The following is a 22,018-nucleotide window of genomic DNA, read 5'->3' on the forward strand; positions in this document are numbered from 1 at the left end:
CCAAGAAAAACTGTTTCTTTCTCCCCCGTACCTGAGCCATCTGTCTCTCCAGTTTTGATCGGGGAATATCTTCGAAGTAGTTTTCATTTCTTCTTCTCCTTGCATCCCCCTGCATCATAATATGAGGAACGTCCAGAGACCCACCAGTGGTGTAAGTGCTTTGGCTAAGTGATGGAGACAGCTGAGGAGGAGTGTGATTACCACTGGGTTCCTGAAGGGAAACACATCATGAAAAAACCCACAATCAAAAGGTTATTCTTTCATTTCAAAATGTGAACTCCTGACAGGGTTCAGATTCCAGGGCAGTTTTGAAGCTGATGACCAAGACTTTCATGATCCTCCATTTTATTAGTTGCCTGCTGTGATCGAGTCAGCAGTTCTTCTAAGGGCTACATTTTAAAAGACAGAGAGCAGAAATCACCAAGCTCTCATTTTCTGTAGCCAGAACTCCAGGTAATATCCTATGATTTGTTGCCGTCAGTTAAACCCTAACATTTGTGCAGATGAATTAGAAGCTGGGTATCCAAATGTGGGCTTTGGAGCCCCCAGACCGGCAACTGCATGTCCAGTGCAGTGGCAATAAACATCAAATGGGAACATGGGATTTGGGTGCTATTTTATCAGAATCAAACAATCAACCGTATTTATTGAGCGCTTACTGTGTGCAGAGCACTGTACTAAGCGCTTGGGAAGTACAAGCTGGCAACATATAGAGACAGCCCCTACCCAACAGTGGGTTCACAGTCTAGAAGACATCTGAACTCGAGGTTGAGTGTGACATGGTATGTGAAACAAGTGTCTACAAAATGCATAGGTTGAATTTAATAAGATTATCAGTTTTGGGGAACAGGAAATGATCCCCGTACGAGGGGAAGCAGAGCTATATATATACTGGGAGGGAACTGGGGGAGAAAAAGGTTGCAAGAAGGTTTGCCGAAAGCAAGAAGGCCATTATATGGGTGGAAGCTAGGGAGGAACCCGGGCAAGAGGTGAGGCTCCATTTCTTGTTCTCATGCCTCCCTATAATCCAATAATTACAAATGTGGTATTAAGCACTTACTCTGTAACAAACACTGTACTAACCGTTAGAAGAAGACAAAATACAAGATAATCACATCAGAAACAATCCCGATACCAAATGAGGCTCAGGTCTAACTAAGTAGGAGGGAGAAGACGTATTGAAGCCATATTTTACAGATGAGGAAAGTGAGACAGTGAGAAGTTAAGTGACTTGCCCAATACTAACACGGCAGTCAAGTGGCAGAGCTGGGATTAGAATCCAAGTCCTCTGGCTCCCTAACCCGCACTCTATACACTAGGCTAGGCTGCTGCTTTGGGCCTTTCAGCTGACTTTTCCCTGTTCTGTTCCTCTTCTGCATCCTACAGCATAGGTTTTGGAGACCAGATATTCCAGACCTTCTAAAAAAAAAAAGTTAAACTGCTCATTAAGAAAATGGAACTGTGGGTGCAGAAATTTGACTTTCATGAACCCAAGTGACAATGCGCAGGAGGAAGACACCAGGAAACAGCCCTTGCTAGCAGTGATCAGCCAGGCTGGATTGTACCGCAGTTCTGCAGTTAAAGACCACAGTCAAAGGACCCCATCTAATGTCTAGGGCCTCCACAGTGGAGGTACGATAGGGGGAAACCATGGCAGGAATGGTAGGAGAGACGACAAGAGAGCCAATTAATAGAAGCCACTTGGAGGAGAAATGATCATGGGGTCAGTGAGGGTCACACTGTGCAGAAGCTAGGTCTCTCACTGCCCCTCCCTCTCACCCTCAGACCTCCAATACTGGACAACGATTTTCCCCAAACTCTAATAACTGCAGTGTCAGTAATCAAGTGTCCACTTGCATGCTTTGGGAAAAACAAACCTATGGCCTTTAAGACTTGTCAGAAGAATGAGACTTTTATCTGGGGTTAGCTCAAGAGAAATGGCAGGGTTTTCTTCATCGACAAGTTCTAACAGCGTACACTGCAGTACTTGTATAGGATCAGCGACAACTTCTAACGTCGTACAGTACAGTGCTTGCATACGATAATGAGGAACAACTGATCCAAGGTGCTGGAAACTTACCCTGAGGGTGATGGACCGTGGCGGTTTCTGGGGAGGATCCTCGTGCAGTCTGTCTCCCAGGGATGCCAAAATACGCTTCCGGTGGCCAATCAAACTGATTTTTAAAACCTAAAACAAAACACATTTGCTTTGAACATATTTTACTGTGAAAACAAAACAACAGAAAGAAAACCACAGCATGATGGAGCTCAAAGAGTTACTCGCATTATTACAATAAAAGTTACGTGTGAAAAATGAGCAAGAAAGAGAAAAAGCAGAGAATAGAACGGTAGAGAATTAAGAAGACAGTGGAAAGCAGAATTGGGAAGCTGAGCAGATAGCTTCTGAGGAGAAAAATGGAGTAGAAAACAAGGGAAGCAATGGAAAACAGTGTGGGTGAGTAGCCAGGGAAGATAGCCAATGGGGAAAGAAAATGCAGCTGAGTGCTGGTAGATCAGCAGAAGGGAAAACATGAATGAAAAAACTATCTTTGAAAATGGAGAGAAAATAGTAATTCTCCAACATGAGTGGAGATGGAAGAGGTGGAGGAGGTACAGAGCAGCGAGGAGGCTAGTAATCGAAATATATGCACCCAAGAGGAGCAGAGATGGCAGGAAGGGAAATGGAGGACTACCCAGGAGGAAAAATAAGAGGGAGGGAAAATAGAGTTAGCGTGTGCAAAATCTGGAGTAGTATGAAATAGGGCACTGGGCAACAACAATTGCTTCAAGCACTGCAGACCTTGTGTATACATAATTGCCCTGAATTCAGTCATATTAGAATACACTAATCCATTGTGCAGCAGTTGACAATCCCAATAACTTTAAAAATCACCTGGTAGTCTTATGCCACATCTGGGCAAATTTTTAAGAGAATCCTGTTCTGAGCTTTTGCATTACACTTAGAAATCAATTTAAAAACATGGCTACAAATACTTTAAACTTAATTACATTTACCAAAACAGGACAAATATGAGTTTCAATAATCACTGATTTTGTATTTGTGCTACCTAGTTTCAAAATATAAAAAAAGAGGGTGAGTGATGAGTGGTCTGTATTCTCCTATGCTTTATTAAGTACTTATGTTTATATATTTATTTTCAGTTGCTTTCCCTACCTGCTACCTATTGTGGTCTGTATTCTGCTATGCTTTATTAAGCACTCATGTTCATATATTTATTTTCAGTTGCTTTCCCTTCCTGCTATTTATTGTAATGTCGGTCCCCACTGCTAGACTATAAGAAGATCCCTGTGGACAGGAATTTTATCTACTTACTCCCAAGCACTCAGTACAGTGTTCTGCACACAGCAGGTGCTCATAAATGCCATCAATTGATTAATTAGCTTTTTGTTACTAATACTCAATAAATCATGCATTATCTCTCTGAAGGATCTCCCATTTAAAGATCTGAAGGATAATTACTATTGCAGACAAATTTTGCTTTTTGAAACATCCAAGTATTATGTCACATTCTTTACAAATAAACTGAAAGTAATGGCTATAAAAAGTCCTTGTATATGCCTTAGCTCAATACAAAGTCCTAGCACTGTTTTAAATGAGGGAATGAGATGAGGTCATGGGGAAACAATTACAGAAAGTGATTTGGCTGAGTGGAACACACTGGTACTTCTGAAAAACATCTCTCTTTCTAGAGCTCAGATCCCTGGTACCTGAAGTACAAGGTGGTTGGAAAGACTACCAAATGAAAATCAAATTCTCAAAGTTATTACATGTACTTAAATGCTTTTGGTTGGAAAAACCAAAATGAAATTCAATAGGAATAACTACATTTAAATAACTTGCTTAAATGTAATTGGGTTTGGCTTGGAAAGGAATACATTTTCAAGTCTAATACCTCACAGATAATTTAGCCCACAGAAAACCAGTATTTAATCTGTGTCTGAGCTCATGGAAATATACAGACCCAAGGAAACTGGATAGTTTTCACAGAGATGTACTTATCAGTATGCTGAATACAATACTGGAACTTTGTATTAACAAATCTAACCTTGAAAAGGTAGCATGTCACTGCAGTGATATTTATGATGCCCAAGAGTAGATACTGGTCTACTTCTCTAATAATTTACTGGTTTAATTCTGGTTCTAGGTTAGAGAATTGTGTGATTTTTACCCACCCACATATACAAATGGGTCTCTATGGAATTTTGAGGCCAGCTATATTCCCTAAGCAGGAGTAGTAAAAACAGACGTGCCTATTCCTCCCATATTTGAACCCCAGCTACCGTCTAACCAATCTTCACATAATATAAATTATAATTCAAGGTTGACAGTTAAATGAGACAATTATGCTCCTCAAATCTTCTGCCGCATATTTCCTGTCCCAGGAAATCTGACCTCAGTTCCTACATTCACCCACTTATTTTCACAGGGACCATACACAATGGGCATGAAAAAGTCAGGGGAAAATAGTAAGAGGGAGAGAAAGAAACAAAAGACAAGTGTCATAAAAGTTAATGAACTCATTTGTTAATCAACAGAATCTATGACACTCCTGTGAACAGAGGAGTATTAAGTGTTCAGGGTAGCAAAATCTAAGTAAAAGACACAATCTCTGGTTTCAAAGAGCAACCACCTAGCAGGAAAGAGACAAAAAGTTATAGTTGGAGGAAAAAGAGAATTGAAAGATGGATATAAAAATAAGTGCTTAAATAAGTAGACCACATTAAACGTATGTACAGGTGTGATATGGGTGGCTATGAACACATACCATATTTACTCTGCCCCAGTTCTGGCAAAACTTCACATTGGTTACAAAGTAATTAAATCTAGCATAAATCAATCAATCAGTCAATTGTATTTACTGAGCACTTACTCTGTGCAGAGCACTATTTTAAGTGCATGGGAGAGTACAATAACACAGAGCTGGCAGATGAATTTCCTGCCCACAACAACTTTACAGTCTAAACGGGGAGAAAGACATTAATATAAGTAAATCACAGATATGTACATAAGTGCTCTGGGGCTGAGGGAGGGGTGAGTAAAGTGTGCAAATCCAAGTGCAAGGGAGTGGGAGAAGAGGAAATGTGAGCTTAGTCAGGGAAGGCCTCTTGGAGATATGATTTTAGATAAGGTTATCAAGGTGAGAAAAGTAATCATCTGTTGGATGTGAACAGGGAAGGTGTTCCAGGCCAGAGACACGACGTGGGCAAGAGGTTGGCAATGAGATAGGTGAGACTGGGGAATGGTGAGTAGGTTGACATTAGAGGATCAAAGGATGCGGGCTGGGTTGTAATAGGAAATCAGGGAGGTAAGATACGAGGGGGCAAGGGGATTGAGTGCTTTAAAGTCAATGGTAAGGAGTTTCTGTTTGACACAGAGGTGGGTGGGCAACCATTGGGGGTTCTTGAGGAGTGGGGAAACGGACTGAATGGCTTTATACAAAAATGTTCCAGGCAGCAAACTGGACTGGAGTGGGGCGAGACAGGAGGCAGGCAGGTCAGCATGGAGGCTGATGAAGTAATCAAAGCAAAACAGGATAAGTGCTTGGATTAACACAGTAGCAGGTTGGACGGAGAGGAAAGGGGTGATATTGTAAAGGTTGAACTGACAGGATTTGGTGACAGATTGAATATGTGGGTCGAATGAAAAAGAGGAGTCAAGGATAATGCCAAGGTTACAGGCTTCTGAAACACAGAGGATGCTGGTGTTGTCTACATACATAAGTCACAGGGAGGACATTGTTTCGGTGGGAAGATAAGGAATTGCATTTTGGACATGTTAAGTGAGAAGTGTTGCTAAGATATCCAAGTAGAGATGTCCTGGAGGAAGAGCAAATGAGGGACTATAGAGATGGAGGGAGATCAGGGCTGGAGATGTACATTTGGGAATCACCTACAGAGGTGGCGGTTAAAGCTGTAGGAGCAACCGAGTTCTCCAAGGGAGTGGGTGTTAGATGGAGAATAGAAAGGGACCCAGAACAGGGCCTTGAGGGAATCCCACGGTTAGGGGTAGGAAGCAGAGAAGGAGCCCATGAAAGAGAATGAGGAGCCAGAGAGACAGAAGAACCAGGAGAGGACAATGTCAGTGAAGCCAAATTGGATAATTTGTCCAGGAGAAGGAGGTAGTTGACAGTTTCGAAGGCAGCTGAGAGGTCGAGGACGATTGGGATGGAGTAGAGGCCGCTGGATTCGGCAAGAAGATTATTGGTGACCTTTGGGAGGGCATTTACTGTGGACAGAAGGGGATGGAAGCCAAATTGGAGGGGGTGAGGGAGAGGATTGGAGGAGAGGAAGTGGAGATAGGTGTAGAAAGGCCAATTCTTGAAAGAGCAAAAGAAAAAAAAAAAGAAATAGGATAGGAGGGGATGAAGAAGACAAATTTAAGAAGGCACTTGAGACCACACCTTATATCAAGTGCTGCATACTAGGCACTCAACAAATTAACCATCCCTCCTTACTTCTTCCTACCTGGAGTTTGCACAACCCCCACCCAGCAGTAGCCTAGAACATCGGAGCCCTTCTCTTTCTATCGCAGTGACTGCAGTTAATACTGCTTATAAAAATCATCTATTATTTCCTCTTCAAAAATTGGGGTGCGAGAAATAAACCGGTGGAGGAAATTATGCGAGTAAATGTGGAAAATGCTGAGGTGGTGGCTTTGAATAGCTGACTGAGGAGAAGAAAATTAATTGGAGAATACCTCCTGAAGGAAGTGGGATTTCACAAAGGTCTGAAGGTGGGGAGAGTTGATGCCTGGAGGATTTAAAGGGGGAAGGAATTCCAGGCAGGGGGAAGGGTACATGAGTAAGGTGCTGGAGATGGGAGAGGGGAGGAAAAAGGGCAACTGAGACTATTTCACCTCCCAGCAAAAAATGAGTGAAATTATGTAGTTGGAGTTGTAAGATATTGTATCTTTGTCATTATATGAGGTAACCTCTGCTTCTGGGATTTAGCAGTGGGAATTCACCTAGACATTATCTCCAAACTGCTAATGTGATACTAGAGAAACTTATGTCAGAGCATGTCACAACACTTATAAGATGGCACAATATACCTCCCATTCTGATGCCATGCATATTACCTGCTAAAAAATGCCTGTACCTGCAACTTACATGTACTTGTTTAACTACACTTGGAATAAAATACTAAAAGAAAAATACAGGGAGTTTGAGTCACTGAGGAAATTTGTGTAGTACAGTATGTTTCCATGTTCTGCATGGAATCTATTTATTGCTTGGTGGACTGAGTTCTCCAGGGAGAATCACAAATTCACATAATGTTCCCAAGTGTTACATTTTGCATTTGTTATGTTTTGGAGCTCAGATTTGGATGACAGATGTGAAATAACACATGTAGCTAGACAATTCCCCAAGGAATACACATGTACAGATGCTGAGCACAAGCTATTTTTACTATGGTGGCATAAAACTAATTTTTTTCTTTTTACTTTGACTTTTTCCATTGGTATAAAAACCATCTTTTACTGCATTTGGGCATGGCAATACCCATTTTAGGTGAAACCACCGTTCCCCAATCTCTTCAGGATCTTTTCAAACAGAAGAGGCCATCCCACATAAATGTGGCATCATAATAGCAGAATTTAAAACCAATCAAGACCATTATTGCCAATATTCTAAACTGGGTCTCTCTAACTTATGAACCTTATTTCCAAGCATACATGTTTGTAAAAAAAAAGTTTTTTTTTTCTTTTTCTGGACTTGAATTTTTCTTAATCCACATATACTATTATTCCTGCAGCAAGGCTAGTAGAAGAAACGGAAGCTTCCTGCATCCAACTTTCCCAGGATATTTCAGTAGCCCTTCAAAATTACTTCCTTCCAGGATTGCAATGATAATAATAATAATAATAATAATAATAATAATAATAATAATAATAATAATAATATAATTGTATGTGTTAAGTGCACACTAAGTGCCAGGTACTGTACTAAGTAAGCACTGGGGTAGACAGAAGATCATCAGGTTGGACTCGGTCTCTGGCTCACGTCAATCAGATGGGATCTCATAAACTCTCAGATCTGATCCCAGTGAGAAGGAACTAGAGAAGCAGAGTGGCCTAGTGGATACAGCATGGGCCTGGGAATCGGAAGGACCTGGCTTCTAATCCCAGCTCCGCCACTTTCCTGCTGTGTGAACCCGGGCAAGTCACTTAACTTCTCTGTGCCTCAGTTCCCTCATCTATAAAATGGGGATTACGACTGTGAGCCCCATATGGGCAGGGACTGTGTCCAACCAATTATCTTTTATCCACCCCAGTGCTTAGCACAGCATCTGGCAAATGGTAAGCACTTAACAAATAGCAGAGTTATTATTACTGGCAAAAACGACCTAATCCTGCCATCTGGAGCTGCATTCCTTCAATCTTCCTCCTCATCTAAAAAAACTTTCCTCTTTTGCCTAGATGTCTCAATTTCTCTTCCGTTATTACTTCATTTGGCCATTATCTGATCTAACTGAAGATTAACAGTTTGCATGACAGATGCCCTACAATTGGATTCTGCAGAATTTAGTAACCTATGGGAAAGAGGTGCCAAGTTACAGAGTGAGACAGGGAGAAAGAGACAGTGACAGGGAGATACTTATTGAACTTGTTTTTTCTCTAAGAAACTTGGAGGCACTAATCATGAACAAATAGAAAAAGAGATCTAAGATTATAATTGCCTGTGAGTGCTATATAAGGGCCCTAGAAAACATTTTCATCAGAGAATCTGTTATAACTTTGTGGTGCTCTCAGAAATTCCTCCTGGAGAAGAAACTGAATTTTGATGAATTATTATGTTCTAACATGTGAGAAATGATCCCACACTAGAAAACTGCTTCAGAAAAACTGATTCTAGCTAGTTCTAAAGTGAAAGTGCAAAATAACTTTTTGTTACTTATCTTGATTATACAAATTTTTAGATTATTCAAAGGTGGAAGTAACTGTTGCACAAGAAAAAAAATACTCATGTGGTATAAAAAGATGATCTGATACTAAAATGACTCCTCTCCCATTACACCATTTGAGAAATACTAAAAACCAAAAGTCATTTGAAAATAAAGACCAAAAAAAAGGACTCTTTAACTACTCCCAAACTGAGTACTAGGCTGATTTTAAAATTTCTCAGGTACCTGAAAAAGCATCATGGATTTTCCCAGTTAGCATGAATCCACTCAGATTTCCTATTTACATGTGGGGATGCCTCAAAGTTCCCCTTCTATTCTCCACCTACACCCACTCTCTTGGAGAACTCATTCATTCCCATGGTTCCAACTATCATCTCTATGTATGTGCACAAATCCCAAATCTTCCTCTCCAGCCCTGACCTCTTTCCTTCCCTGCAGTCTCACATTTCCTCCTGCCATCAGGACATCACTACTTGGATGCCCCACTGACACCTCCAACTTAATGTGTCTGAAACAGAACTCTCATCTTCCAATGCAAACCTTGTCCTCCCCATGATTTTCCTAGCACTGCAGACAACACCACCATCTTCCCTGTTCCACATCCCCAAACCCTGGCCTTATCCTCAGCTCATCAACATTCAACCTGTCTCAAAATCCTGATGGTACTACCTTCACAACATCTCTAGAATTCACACTTTCCCCTCCAACCTAACGGCTACCAAGCACTCATTTCCCATCATGACTACTGCGCATCAGCTTTCTCACTGACCTCCTGTCTATCCCCTCTCCAGTCAAAACTTTTCTCGGCTGCCCAAATCAATTTTCTTAAAAAAAAATTCAGTCCATATCCCTTCCACGCCTCAAAAACCTCCAATGGATGTCTACCCACCTCTCTGACTCAAACAGAAACTCCTTACCACCACTTTAAGGCACTCAATCAGCTCTCTCCTTCCTGATCTCACTAATTTACTACACCTAAATCTGCACCCTTCGCTTCTCTTTTTTAATGGCATTTGTAAGGACTTTCTAAGTTCTAAGTTCTGTGGTAGACACAAGTTGATCTGGTCAAACACAATCCCTGTCCCATAAGGGGATCTCAGACTAAGTAGGATGGTGTAAAGGTATTGAACCCCCAAGTGGCAATTGAGGAAACTGAGGCACAGAGGCCAAGATGTACTGATATTTTGCTTCAGTGAGATCAAGGTCCAGTGAGTAGGTTGGGAAGCAGCATGGCCTAATGGAAAACCCTGGGCTCAAGAGTCAGAAAACCTGGGTTCTAATCCCAGTTGGGCCACTTGCCAGCTGTGTGACCTTGGACAAATCACTTAACTACTCTGCGCCTCTCAGAGGGAGCTCACCTCTGCCCATAGGCTCCTATAGAGGCTCTTCCAGAGAGAAAAGGAAACAGTATGCCCTCGTGGATAGAGCACAATTCCAATTCTCATTATTTAATGAGAATAATTTTAATTATGATAAATTTTATTGACACTTATGGATGTAATGATTCCCATTTGGTGGCTCAAGGTCCAATTCTTGAAATGTGTTAAGCCAAGCTCTTTCTTACCTTTTTTAAACCTTTTCATTCTAAGGTTCATAATCATGTCTAGGAAATAGACTGCACTTAGAAATCAGAAGCAGCATGGCATAGTGGAAAAAGCATAGGCCTGGGTGGCAGAGAACGTGGGTTCTAATCCCAACTCTGCCAACTTGTCTGCTGTGTGACCTTGGGCAAGTCACTTAACTTCTCTGTGCCTCAGTTATCTCACTTGTAAAATGGGAATCAAAACAGTGAGCCCTGCGAGGGACACGGACTGTATCCATCTGATTAGCTTGTGCCTACTTCGGTGCTTAGTACATAGTAAGTGCTTAACAAATACCATTAAAAAAAGGATCACAGGTGAGAGGTGTGAGGGACAATAAGCAAGTATGATACTTTATGACAGAAGGCACAAACTGGGCTATAGGAGAGAAAAGAGTATATCTAGGAAGTGACAGATAAGGAAACAAAATATCAGTACACCTTGGTGGTACACTGAATCAGACTGAATCAGTGGTATTTACTCAGTGCTTACTTTGTGCATAGCACCGTGATAAGTACCTGGGAGAATACAATCCACTAGGGTTGGTAGTCATGATCCCATTCACAAAGAGCTGACAATCTAGAGGGGAAGGTCGACATTAAAATAAATTATGGTAGAGGAAATGGTAGAGTATAAAGCTAGCTATAAGGATTTTTGAAAGAATGAAAGATGACTCCAAGGACTCAAGTGAAGGACCTGGTGATGTGATGGTGCTATTGCCTTTTTTGTGGCATTTGTTAAGTGCTTACTGTGTGCCAGGCACTGTATTACGGGCCGCGAAAGATATAAGATAATCAGGTTGGACACAGTCCATATCCCACATGGGGCTCACAGTTTTAATCCGTATTTTACAGATGAGGTAACTGAGGCATAGCCAAGTCAAGTGACTTGCCCAAGATCACATGAAAAAGGGCACATCCAGATTCAAAACCTAGATCCCTGACTAAAAGGTCCTTTCCTATCTATCCACTAGGAAACACTGCTTCCAAATCTGGTGTTCATAGGGATGTGCAATATTAGATACGCTGAGTCTTAGATAGCAAGGGAGATGGGAAGTATTTCAAGTGGATATGTGCTTGATAAAGGGAGAAGTGAACTGTTGGAGAGATGGTGAAAAATCACCTTCTAAATCTGGAGATTTAGAGAGGCAAGTCGTATCTGGAAACTTTCAGTAAGATGTATGACACGATGATACCAAATATCACTGACAGACTCCTTTAACCTTCCCCAAACAGATTTAAAAAAATGAAGTGGTCATGGTTTCACTGTTATGTCATAAATCTGCCAGAATGATGCAATTTTTCTTTGGAAGCTAAGTTTCCATTATCAGATTATCATTCCTTTGGGAAAGGTGCCATTTAAAATGGAAATGATCAAAACGAATTCTCCGATTTGTCTATGGGCTTTGCAAACTATACACCTCAAATTTCACAACCCTAATTAAGAACATTACATCAAGCTGTCAGACTTCTAAAGTGACTGCATTTTCTGGTGGAGTGGTCTGTCTGCAAAGTGTCTTGGACAATCACACTTCCCCCCACCCCTTTCAAAGCCCTACTGAAGGGTCACCTCCTCCAGGAGTCCTTCCTAGACTAAGCCCCCCTTTTCCTCAGCTCCCCCCCACCACACCCCGACTTGTTCCCTTTGCTCTACCCCCATCCCTGCCCCACATCACTTGTGTATATAAGTACATACCTCTAATCCTATTTATTTATATTAATGCCTCTTTAACTTTTTCTGATGTGTATAAATATCTCTAATTCTATTTATTTATACTGATGCCTGTTTACTTGTTTTGATGTCTGTCTGCCCCCTTATAGATTGTGAGCACATCTGTGCAGGATTGTCTCTGTTGCTGGATTGTACTTTCCAAGCACTTAGTACAGTGCTCTGCATACAGTAAGTGCTCAGTAAATACGACAATGAATCAAGGAATTAAGTATTTGAAAATGCTTGGAGAAACTAAAGAAACATAAAAATAGACACAAACTATCCACACTGTAGACACTATCCACTGATAGTGGGGTAGCGGATGGCACTAAAGAATTCCCCAAACTCTTTGGTGATTCCTCCCTCTGTACCCACACAGATGCTCATTATTATATGCAAGTAGTATGTTAGTAAGGGCACTGACAGGCACACTCCAAAAGACTCTTTGCAGAAATCTACAGAACCTATACCCGAGAAGCAGGAAAAGCACAGGCCTGGGATTCAGAGGACTTGGGTTCTAATCCTAGTTCTGCCACTTTTCTGCTGGGGAATTCACTTAATTTCTCACGACCTTGGGCTTTACAAGTTTTAGGTTAGAGCCTCCACAGTAAACTCCGGCTTCTCTCTCCCCAGTAAGCTCAAAATTTGTGGCCAGGGCCAGCAGGATTCACTAAGGGAACACCCCCACTCCATTTCTGCTCTGGGGTCACATGAGAGGCAGATGTAGCAGGGGTGAAGAGCAGAGGTAAGCCCCTGCTGCCCTCTGCTCCCCTCTTCTTCTTCTTCTTCCAATCTATACTATACTCTGCTTCTGGTATCACCTTCCTTAAATGTTCAACTCACATTGTTACATTCCTTAAAAGCCTTCCACTGACTAGCCATTTCACTCTGCATTAAGCAGAAATTATTCATAATAACGGTATTTGTTAAGCGCTTACTACATGCCAAGCACTGTTCAAAACACTGGGGTAGATACAAGGTATTCACGTTGTCCCACCTGGGGCTCACAGTCTTAATCCCCATTTTACAGATGCAGTAACTGAGGCACAGGCAAGTTAAGTGACTTGCCCGTAGTCACACAGCTGACAAGTAGTGGAGCCGGGACTGGAAAAACAGGTCCTTTTTACTCTCAGGCACACACACACACATACACCATTTATATATCTGTATCATTTCTGGGGTTGTAGTGGTTGAACTAATCTGGTTGAACTGAAGGACAACTCTGCAAATCTTGTATATTTTATCATAAAGTGATAAAAGTTCTCATCTTCTCAAAAACCACTGAGCTCGTGGCCATGTAGAGGCAGTTCAGGCACATGCATTAAATTCACAGACAAGTCTATCAACTTTTATTAGACTCCTTGCTTTACACTACAAAATTCTCCAGGTGTGAAATAGATGATTTGGGATTCTGGCTAAAGGAACTTGAATCTTCACTTGTTAAAATCTAAAACAATGTACTTAATGTGTATTTTTTACACTTGTGCATTAACTAATTATACGTTTATAGAAGCACTGGACAGCAGACTATAAAAACCCCCAATAGCTTCATAAAAACTAAGCCTTTACCAACATTTAGTAGCAAGTCGGCATAGCTACTGGGATTAATTATGAATCAAAAGTATATCTGGGTATTCCAGAAAAACACAAATATTTTTGGAATTAAAAATAAAATTCACAATGCTCGTTTAACTTTTTCATTTGTAAACCTGAAGGACAGCAATTTTTTGTATATATGAGGTAATACAGTTTAGTAATCACCAAAGAAAATGTACTAAGAAAACGTGTAGTTCAGGAATACAGTTTAAGCTTCATTATAAACCCACACATCAAATAAAAATTTTTCTTCTAACTCTTTTCAATTCTTAGGCAATGAGAGCAGAATGGTGACGGTAGATCTCTTCAGAAAATTGATACTGCAAATTCACTATGTTTTGCTGCAATACATTCCTTAACGGACTTACAAAAGAACTTTACTTTCAGGATCTTAGTTCACATCCTTTATTACCAATTTATCATGGATATCTAGAAGCTACTCTAAACAGTTTATACCTTGCACTAGAAGAAAGTGTTAAGTCAAACAACAGAAAGTGGTCAAGAAATGGCTTAATTCACAAAAGTCTAGAACTAAAAAGGGTGATTGGTGCCGACGATATAAATGAAATTCACAAACCATGGTACAGACCCCCAAAGACCTATTGTCATTCCTACACCTTCTCTGTTTATTTCCAAAATATAGACTTTTTTCAACTCATAAGACCTATAAAATATGACAATCCCCACATCTCTGACCTTCCTTTAACAGAAATATCAAAGGACCATGAGGGTCAAGTTTCGCTTCCATCAGAGTTCCTGAAGGGCTGACCTGACGGCTGCGATTGTCCTCATTATTTGACACCACCTCACAGCTGAAAGGAGAGTTGACAGAACCCACAATAAAATTTTCTTATATATTTGCCTTTTCTGAAGGCATAACTACATGACTAAACACTGTACATATCTCAGACACAGTAGACAGACCATGAATCTGGGAGTCAGAAGGTCAAGGGTTCTAATCCTGGCTCTGCCGGTTGTCTGCTGCTTGACCCTGGGCAAGTCACTTCATTTCTCTGTGCCTCAGTTCCCTCATTTGTAAAATGGGGTTTGAGACTGTCAGCCCCACGTGGGACAGGGACTGTGTCCAACCCAATTTGCGCTATCCATCCCAGCACTTAGTTCAGTGCATGGCACAAGTCCTTGGCAAATACCACAATTATTATTATTATACTTGACTTGAAGATAAAGCTGCAGATATTAAGCTTCTATTCTACTTGTGTGAGTGGACAGACTGATGTGTAACCAATAATCACATACCCACAAAGAGTTTAGCAACTAGAGCTTCCACTCCATGCTGCATTATTTGCACTTAAGGACAGATCCTTGCTGTGTTAATGGGCTCTTCCCATCTGGAGCAGATACTCAAGAAAATTCCCCCAAATTTCCACTTACACTATCCCCCACATGTTATGTTCAAATTTTTAGATTCTAAGTGCCTATAATTTCTATTTTCTTCCTAAAATGTGTTCCCAATTTGGAAGTCTATAAAAGATATAGCCCCTTGAGAAGCATCATTAGGGCTTTAGTGTGTCTTAATGAATTTGCATTAAAATGTTTTGATTAGAGCAGATCATTTTTCATAAACATACTGAGGCAGGAGGATTTTTCAGAAAAAATCCAATTGGAACAAATACTGTTCTTGTCAGTGAATCTGGCAGAACAGTGTGGGAGAGGGTGCCATATGTTACATGTAGGCTAATGTTTTTCATTCTTAAATGCTTTATACATTTTTCTCACTGACTTGTACTTTGGCTTTTATCTTTCCTGCTGAATTCCAAACCTTGTAGTAGATTTGACGGATATGTAGTAGCTAGGTCAGATTTGACGTATTTTGGAGTAAGGTGAATCAAACCAAAGGTCAAGAGCCGATCATGTGCCCCACTGAATAAGGAAGCTACTACAGCCTCAATGAGGGATAACCAGAGGTAAGTTAGGAAAAAAGGAAAAAGGAGGATTTCTGCCAAACTTCCCTGGGTACATGACAAGTACGCAAATCCAATAAACTTCAAATTGTTGAGAATTAAGCATCCAAGCAACCTTCTTTAATTGTAGACCATCAGTTAGAAACATTGTTTTATGGACAGCGCTCTGCGCACGGTGTTTAATAAATACAATTAAGTGAATGGTTCCCACAAGCAGGATTTGATTGGTGAGCATATCTGCCAATCTACCTGTCAAGATGCAACTCTGGCCAGAAAGGGGTGGGTCTGCAGTCAGAAGCGAGAGGAAAAGCTCCAACAGGAGCTTTCTCTCCTGTGTCACAGATCCCAGTGACATGGAGCACTGCTTCCCCTCTGGAAAACTGCCTTCTAGGAATGTAAATTGCTGAATCTGGAAGAAGCAAGGGGGAGGTTGGTGAAGAATGAGCACAGCCAGGACTGTGGGAGAAGGGATTCAGAGGCGAGAGAAGGGAAGCCCAGTCAAGCTGAAGCTAGGAAGGATCAGGAGAGAAAGGGAAGAAGGAGGGGAGGAAGAGTGAGGCAGAAGTATGTATGGGAGAGACCTAGATAGGGGATCAGAGCCCCTCTCCACAGCTTATATATATAAAAAAAATTTTAAATGAAATTTAATCATTTACTTTATATCATTTACCTATACCCTCTCCATCCTTTTCGTCATGTAAGCACAAACTCGCTTACTACAGTGCCTGGCACATAGTAAGCACTTAAATACCAGGCAGCGTGGCTCAGAGGAAAGAGCACAGTCTTTGGAGTCAAAGGTCATGGGTTCAAATCCTGGCTCTGCCAATTGTCAGCTGTGTGACTTTGGGCAAGTCACTTAACTTCTCTGTGCTTCAGTTACCTCATCTGTAAAATGGGGATTAAGACTGTAAACCCCCCCGTGGGACAACCTGATCACCTTGTAACCTCCCTAGAGCTTGGAACAGTGCTTTGCACATAGTAAGTGCTTAATAAATGCCATTATTATTATTATTATTCTTATTCATACACAGAGACTTCAGACTGGAAACTTGGGGGCATATCCACAGGAAAGGAGTAGCATGACCTGGTAAGAGAGCATGGGGTTAGAGGCCCTGGGTTCTAATCCTGGCTCTGCCAAATGCTTGTTGTGTGACCTTGGGCAACTCAGTTAACTTCTCTGTGCTTATTACTTCATCTATAAAACAGGGATTAAAGCCTCCTCCCTCCAACTTCGACTGTGAGCCCGATGTGGGACAGAGAAGACTGTGCCCAATCTGATAAACTTGCATCTATCCCAGTGCTTAGAATGGTGCTTGACACAGAATAAGCCCTTAATAAATACCAAAGTCACATTCATAACACACAAGAACGTAAAAACACACCCAGGAGAGAACAAATGTGTGGACAAAAGACAACAAAAGGGGTCCACGCCAGAAAAGTGTGACAGACAACATTAGGAGAAAAATCTGAAAAAAAGAAAAGAATCCAGAAAGAGAGGACTGAGAAGCACATCATCTAATAACCTGAGTGAAGAAACATTTACCTATAGCAATAGCTAAAACCTGAAGGCTTAAGAATTTGGGATGATAGGCCCTAAAATTGGCTGGCACCTATGATTTTCATATAATGGAAAACCTTACATAGCTGAATAGCAGAAATGTTAATTTTCAGGTGCCTGAATTGTTTCTTATAATCTTTTTGAAGGCAGAAATAGAACCGTATTTCTTTTCAGTTGCCTCTCTACTGCAGTGTTTAATATTGTTGAGGATGATTTTCCAGAATTGAGAGTACAGTACTAAATTTGGGTAGGCTGCTTTTCCATATCTTGCAGTCTTGCAAGTCTGGAGAGTAGGTTCAAAAAAATAGCCCAGCCTCTATTGGAGCCTGGTTGCAATGACAAAAGGAGATGCCTGGGTCCTATCTCCAATCCCAGCATTGCCTTTAGGTGTTTACTGCACCTCACCCCGGCTCCACCACTTGTCTGCTGTGTGACCTGGGGCAAGTCACTTCTCTTCTCTGGGCCTCAGTTACCTCACCTGTAAAATGGGTTTTGAAACTGTAAGCCCTACATGGGACAGGAACTGTATCCAACCCGATTTGCTTGTATCCATCCCAGGGCTTAGTACAGTGCCTGGCACATAGTAAGTGCTTAAAAAATACCATCATCAATTCCTGCTTCTCAGTTATCAAAAATAAAATTGATGAAATCATCAGGGTGAAACCTATTGACAGGCAGCACTGTCCAGATAACAATAATAATAATGGTAACATTTTAGTTCTTTCTACTCTACTCTACTACTTCTACTCTAGCGAGAGTGCAGGACGGATAGTCAGTATTTGTCAATCAGGTGGATTTCCCAACCAACTGGGTGATATGCACATGGGAAAAATGGTTGTCTGCACACATTTAACCTTTGGCACCTTCACAGATCTTCTGTGCTAAATTGTAACACAAGTACTGGAAATGAATTCCCCTACTGCGGCAAGCTAAAGTAGAGTCAGAAAATATTACTTTCATTAAGACCCACGATGTTTTTCCACCTCTAGACTCTCTCTCTCTCTCTTTCTGTGTATAATTTCAGATTGCTAAGAAACCCTGAACACTGCTTGTTTCCCTGAAATATTTTTCATTTTGCAAGAGCTACCCTTGGTTATTAAAGAAGCTGCTGCTCACGACAGAGCCCTAGCCATATGTGTGTGGCTGAATCAATCGATGGTATTTACTGAGAACTTACTATGTGCAAAGCAGGGTACTAAGCACTTGGGAGAGTGCAATACATAGGAACAAGTATAGGACATCTCTGACCATGAGACCAACACTCCCTGCTGTATTATGGAGGCATGAAGCAAGTTCCTTCCTGGGCCAGTATGTTTGACCCTACAGATTCTGCCTCTTTCTCTACCTGTCTTTTGCTACTCTACTTTTCTTGAAGCCTTTGGTCTGACTTCACTATTTGGAATTTTTACTCTGCCCTCCTTAAATGTGTCTCCTTTCAGTGCACTATTCAGCAATCAATGATAAATAATAATAATAATAATAATGACACGGTAAGTTCTCACTACATGCCAAACACTGTGTAAGGTTTTGAGGTAGATACAGGAGAATCAGATCAAATACAGTCCCTGTCCCACACTGTGCTCACAATCTAAGAGGCTTCATAGGAGGACATACAGATGAGGAAACTAAGGCACTGGGAAATTAAGTGACTTACTCAGAGCCTGGATGAGAAGCTTGCTGACTGCCAGTCCTGTGCTCTATTCATTAGGTAATGCAGTTGCTTGGGCATCCTGCTACAATCCCTTTTCCTCTGATAGCCCACCCAAAAGTAGTGTTGCTGTGGGCACTGCTTCACTGGAGGTGAACTAACTCACTATTGATGCCCTTGTCTGCTATTCAATGTTGTGAATGTTTTACATGAGCCATTTGTAAAACTGCTCAAGAAGCTGTTGTATTTTGTAGAGTACATCCAAGCCTCATGTTCTTATTCAAGGTCTAACATTCCTTCAGGATGATTTTAAACTTTATGCTGCTGGTCTTTTTGAGTCTATTTCCATTTATTTGTCTATCCATGCATCTTGAGTAACATACTGCTTAAGAAGCAGGATTTGGTGCCAGCATAAATTCTGTATTGCCAGTATTCTTTTGTTGGTAGGAAGTACCCGGTGTTGGCTGGTAAGAAACTTTTTTTCCCTGCAGACTTATTATCAGTCCTTATATCTGTGCCAAGTCTGCAAAGCGATGTAAGATGATTAGCATATCACCTTGTGCTCTGCCTCAAAAGTACAGTCATCAGCACACAGCACCTCCTGGATGACTGTCTCAATGTGTATGTTCGTAATACTGAACTCTCCCAAGTGCTTAGTACAGTGCTATGCATGCAGTAAGAGCTCAATAAACATACGTGAATGAACTCCATCCTCCAGTTCTCTCCATTACACCTTTAAGTATGGAAGTCCATAACAGGACAGGATCTAGGGGCATTAAGCCATGCAATTCCATCAATGGTACTTTATTACGCTTCTACTGGTTATAGAACACTCTAGTTGAGCAAAATAGCTGATCCCTACTCTCAAAGGGCTTATAATCGAATGGGGGAGATGTGCAGACAAGTATTTACATACAATAGGAGACAGGGAAGATTAAGGCTACAATTGGTGGTAACAATAATATATATATATATATATATATATATAATTATTGTAGCATTTGTTAAGTGCTTACTATGTTTCAAGATCTGAGTTAGATACAGTATAATCCAGTCCCACATGGGGCTCACAGTCCAAGTAGAACAAGTATTGAATCCCTATTTTGCTGTTGAGTAACTGAGGCACAGGCTAGTTAGGTGACTTGATAGAGGTCAAAAAGCAGACAAGTGGCAGAGCCAGAATCAGAATCCAGGTTCTCTCTCAGGCCTGTGCTTTTTCCACTAGACCATGCTGCTAGTCCGGCAAGGGCATGCTCTCTTACCTCTTCCATCTAACTATGCTTAAGTGACAAAATTACCTGTCTTCGGCAAATACATTCAAAAGCTAAAGAGCGAAAAACGAAAGCAAACAATTTGTCTCTTAAGGCCCCTTGCCTTAATTAGTCCTATTACTTTGATTTATTTTAGGTCACAGGCACATGGAACAGTGCTTTATTTTCAAGATTAGATTAATTCCAAGACTTTTCAGACTTTAGGCTTCTCTCTATTTCTCAATTCTGGTCATACCCATTTTGCTGAGGGAGAAATTATGTCAGTTGGGTGCCCCTGGAAAGTGATTTTAAAATGAGGATAATACTAGACTAATAAAGCTTTGTCAGTCTTGCAGCTTGGAAAAATGGGAGTTTCAGAGGTACAAAGTGTGAAGCTTGGATTATTTCCCGATATTATCTCCCTCTTCATGGAAAGCAACCAGTATGGCTCCTTGGCAAATTGTTACTGCAGGCTGGTGATCTGCAGAACACTGGCCTCAGATGGCAGGTGAATCTGGAGTGGGGGATTCCAGATTTTGAGGGCTTGAACTGGTTGGTGATAATAATAATTGCGGTATTTGTTAAATTGCATTCATTCATTCAATCGTATTTATGATTGTGTGTGCGTGTGCAGGGCACTGTACTAAGCACTTGGAAAGTACAATTCAGCAATAAAGAGAGGCAATCCCAGCCCAGAACTGGATATGTGCCAAGCACTACACTGTGTGCTGGGGTAGATGGAAGATGAACAGGTCAGTCCCAGTTCCTGTCCCACATGGGGCTCACAGTCTAAGTAGGAAGGTGAAAAGGGACTTAATCTCCATTTTACAGATGAGGAAAGTGAGGCACAGAGAAATGACTTGCCCATGGTCACACGGCTAGCAAGTGTGGAACTAGACGTAGAACTCACATCCTAACTCCTAGACCCACACTCTTTCTATTAGGCCATGCTGACAGGGAGAAAAGACTATGGGACTAACAATTCTTCAGGAAAATCTACTCTCCCCGACCCTATGCCACCCACGGCCTGGAACCTGAGGTTAACAGTTTACAAACGCTGAACTCCAAACACTGAAATTCTGGCAAACCTTGAAAAGGCTACTTTGACCTTTCTGAAACCCAAAAGTTGCATGTAAACATCTTTGGGGTCACTGTCTTTCATGTCTGAGTACTTACAGGCCTGGACACCTCAATCTCTCAGTGATCCTCTTGATACCGGGTACTGTTTTATTCTACAGATCATTGATAGTTCACCAATCCTTGTCCAGCCTTTTCTTGGCAAAGTCCCCAAATTTGCTTTCCATGGCCACCCTTTCAGATTAGTTCCACATGTTCTCTTGAAGCCTGAGGGCATAGAATAGCTATGGGTCTCCATTATACAACAAAACTATGTTTGTTGAGCCAATTTTAAGGAAGCAGCATGGCATACTGGATACAGCACAGGTCTAGGAGTCCGAAGGTCATGGTTCTAATCCCGGCTCTACCACTTGTATGCTGTGTGGCCTTGGGCAAATCATTTCATTTCTCTGTGCCTCAGTTACCTCATCTGTAAAATGGGGATTCAGACTGTGAGCCCCATGAGAGACAGGGATTGTGTCCAACCCAACTAGCATGTATCCACCCCAGTGCTTAGTACAGTGCCTGGCACATAGTAAGGGCTTAACAAATACTACAGTTACTTTTAGGAGTTCTACATCAATCAATCAATGGTATCTGTTGAGCATGTATTGTGTGCAGAGCACTGTACGAAGCACTTGAGAGAGTACAACAGAGTTGGTAGACATGTTCCCTGCCCACCAGGAGCTTACGGACTAGTGGGAGAAAAAGGC

The 22,018-nt window shown here is 41.4% G+C and overlaps 1 protein-coding gene across 8 annotated transcripts in view; it reads right to left on the reverse strand.

The window, feature by feature from the left end:
• Positions 1 to 22,018, reverse strand: part of ANKS1B (ankyrin repeat and sterile alpha motif domain containing 1B) — a 624,779-nt gene that overhangs the window by 56,853 nt on the left and 545,908 nt on the right. For all 8 annotated transcript variants that reach the window (XM_038756218.1, XM_038756216.1, XM_038756217.1 and 5 more), the window contains 2 exons: positions 2,081 to 2,188; positions 32 to 211 (listed from right to left, as the gene is read on the reverse strand). In XM_038756218.1, coding sequence (XP_038612146.1) covers positions 32 to 211; positions 2,081 to 2,188 — 288 coding nt within the window. The remainder of the gene's footprint in view (positions 1 to 31; positions 212 to 2,080; positions 2,189 to 22,018) is intronic.

This window comes from Tachyglossus aculeatus, chromosome 14 (assembly GCF_015852505.1).
Source record: "Tachyglossus aculeatus isolate mTacAcu1 chromosome 14, mTacAcu1.pri, whole genome shotgun sequence".
NCBI classification, from domain to species: domain Eukaryota; kingdom Metazoa; phylum Chordata; class Mammalia; order Monotremata; family Tachyglossidae; genus Tachyglossus; species Tachyglossus aculeatus.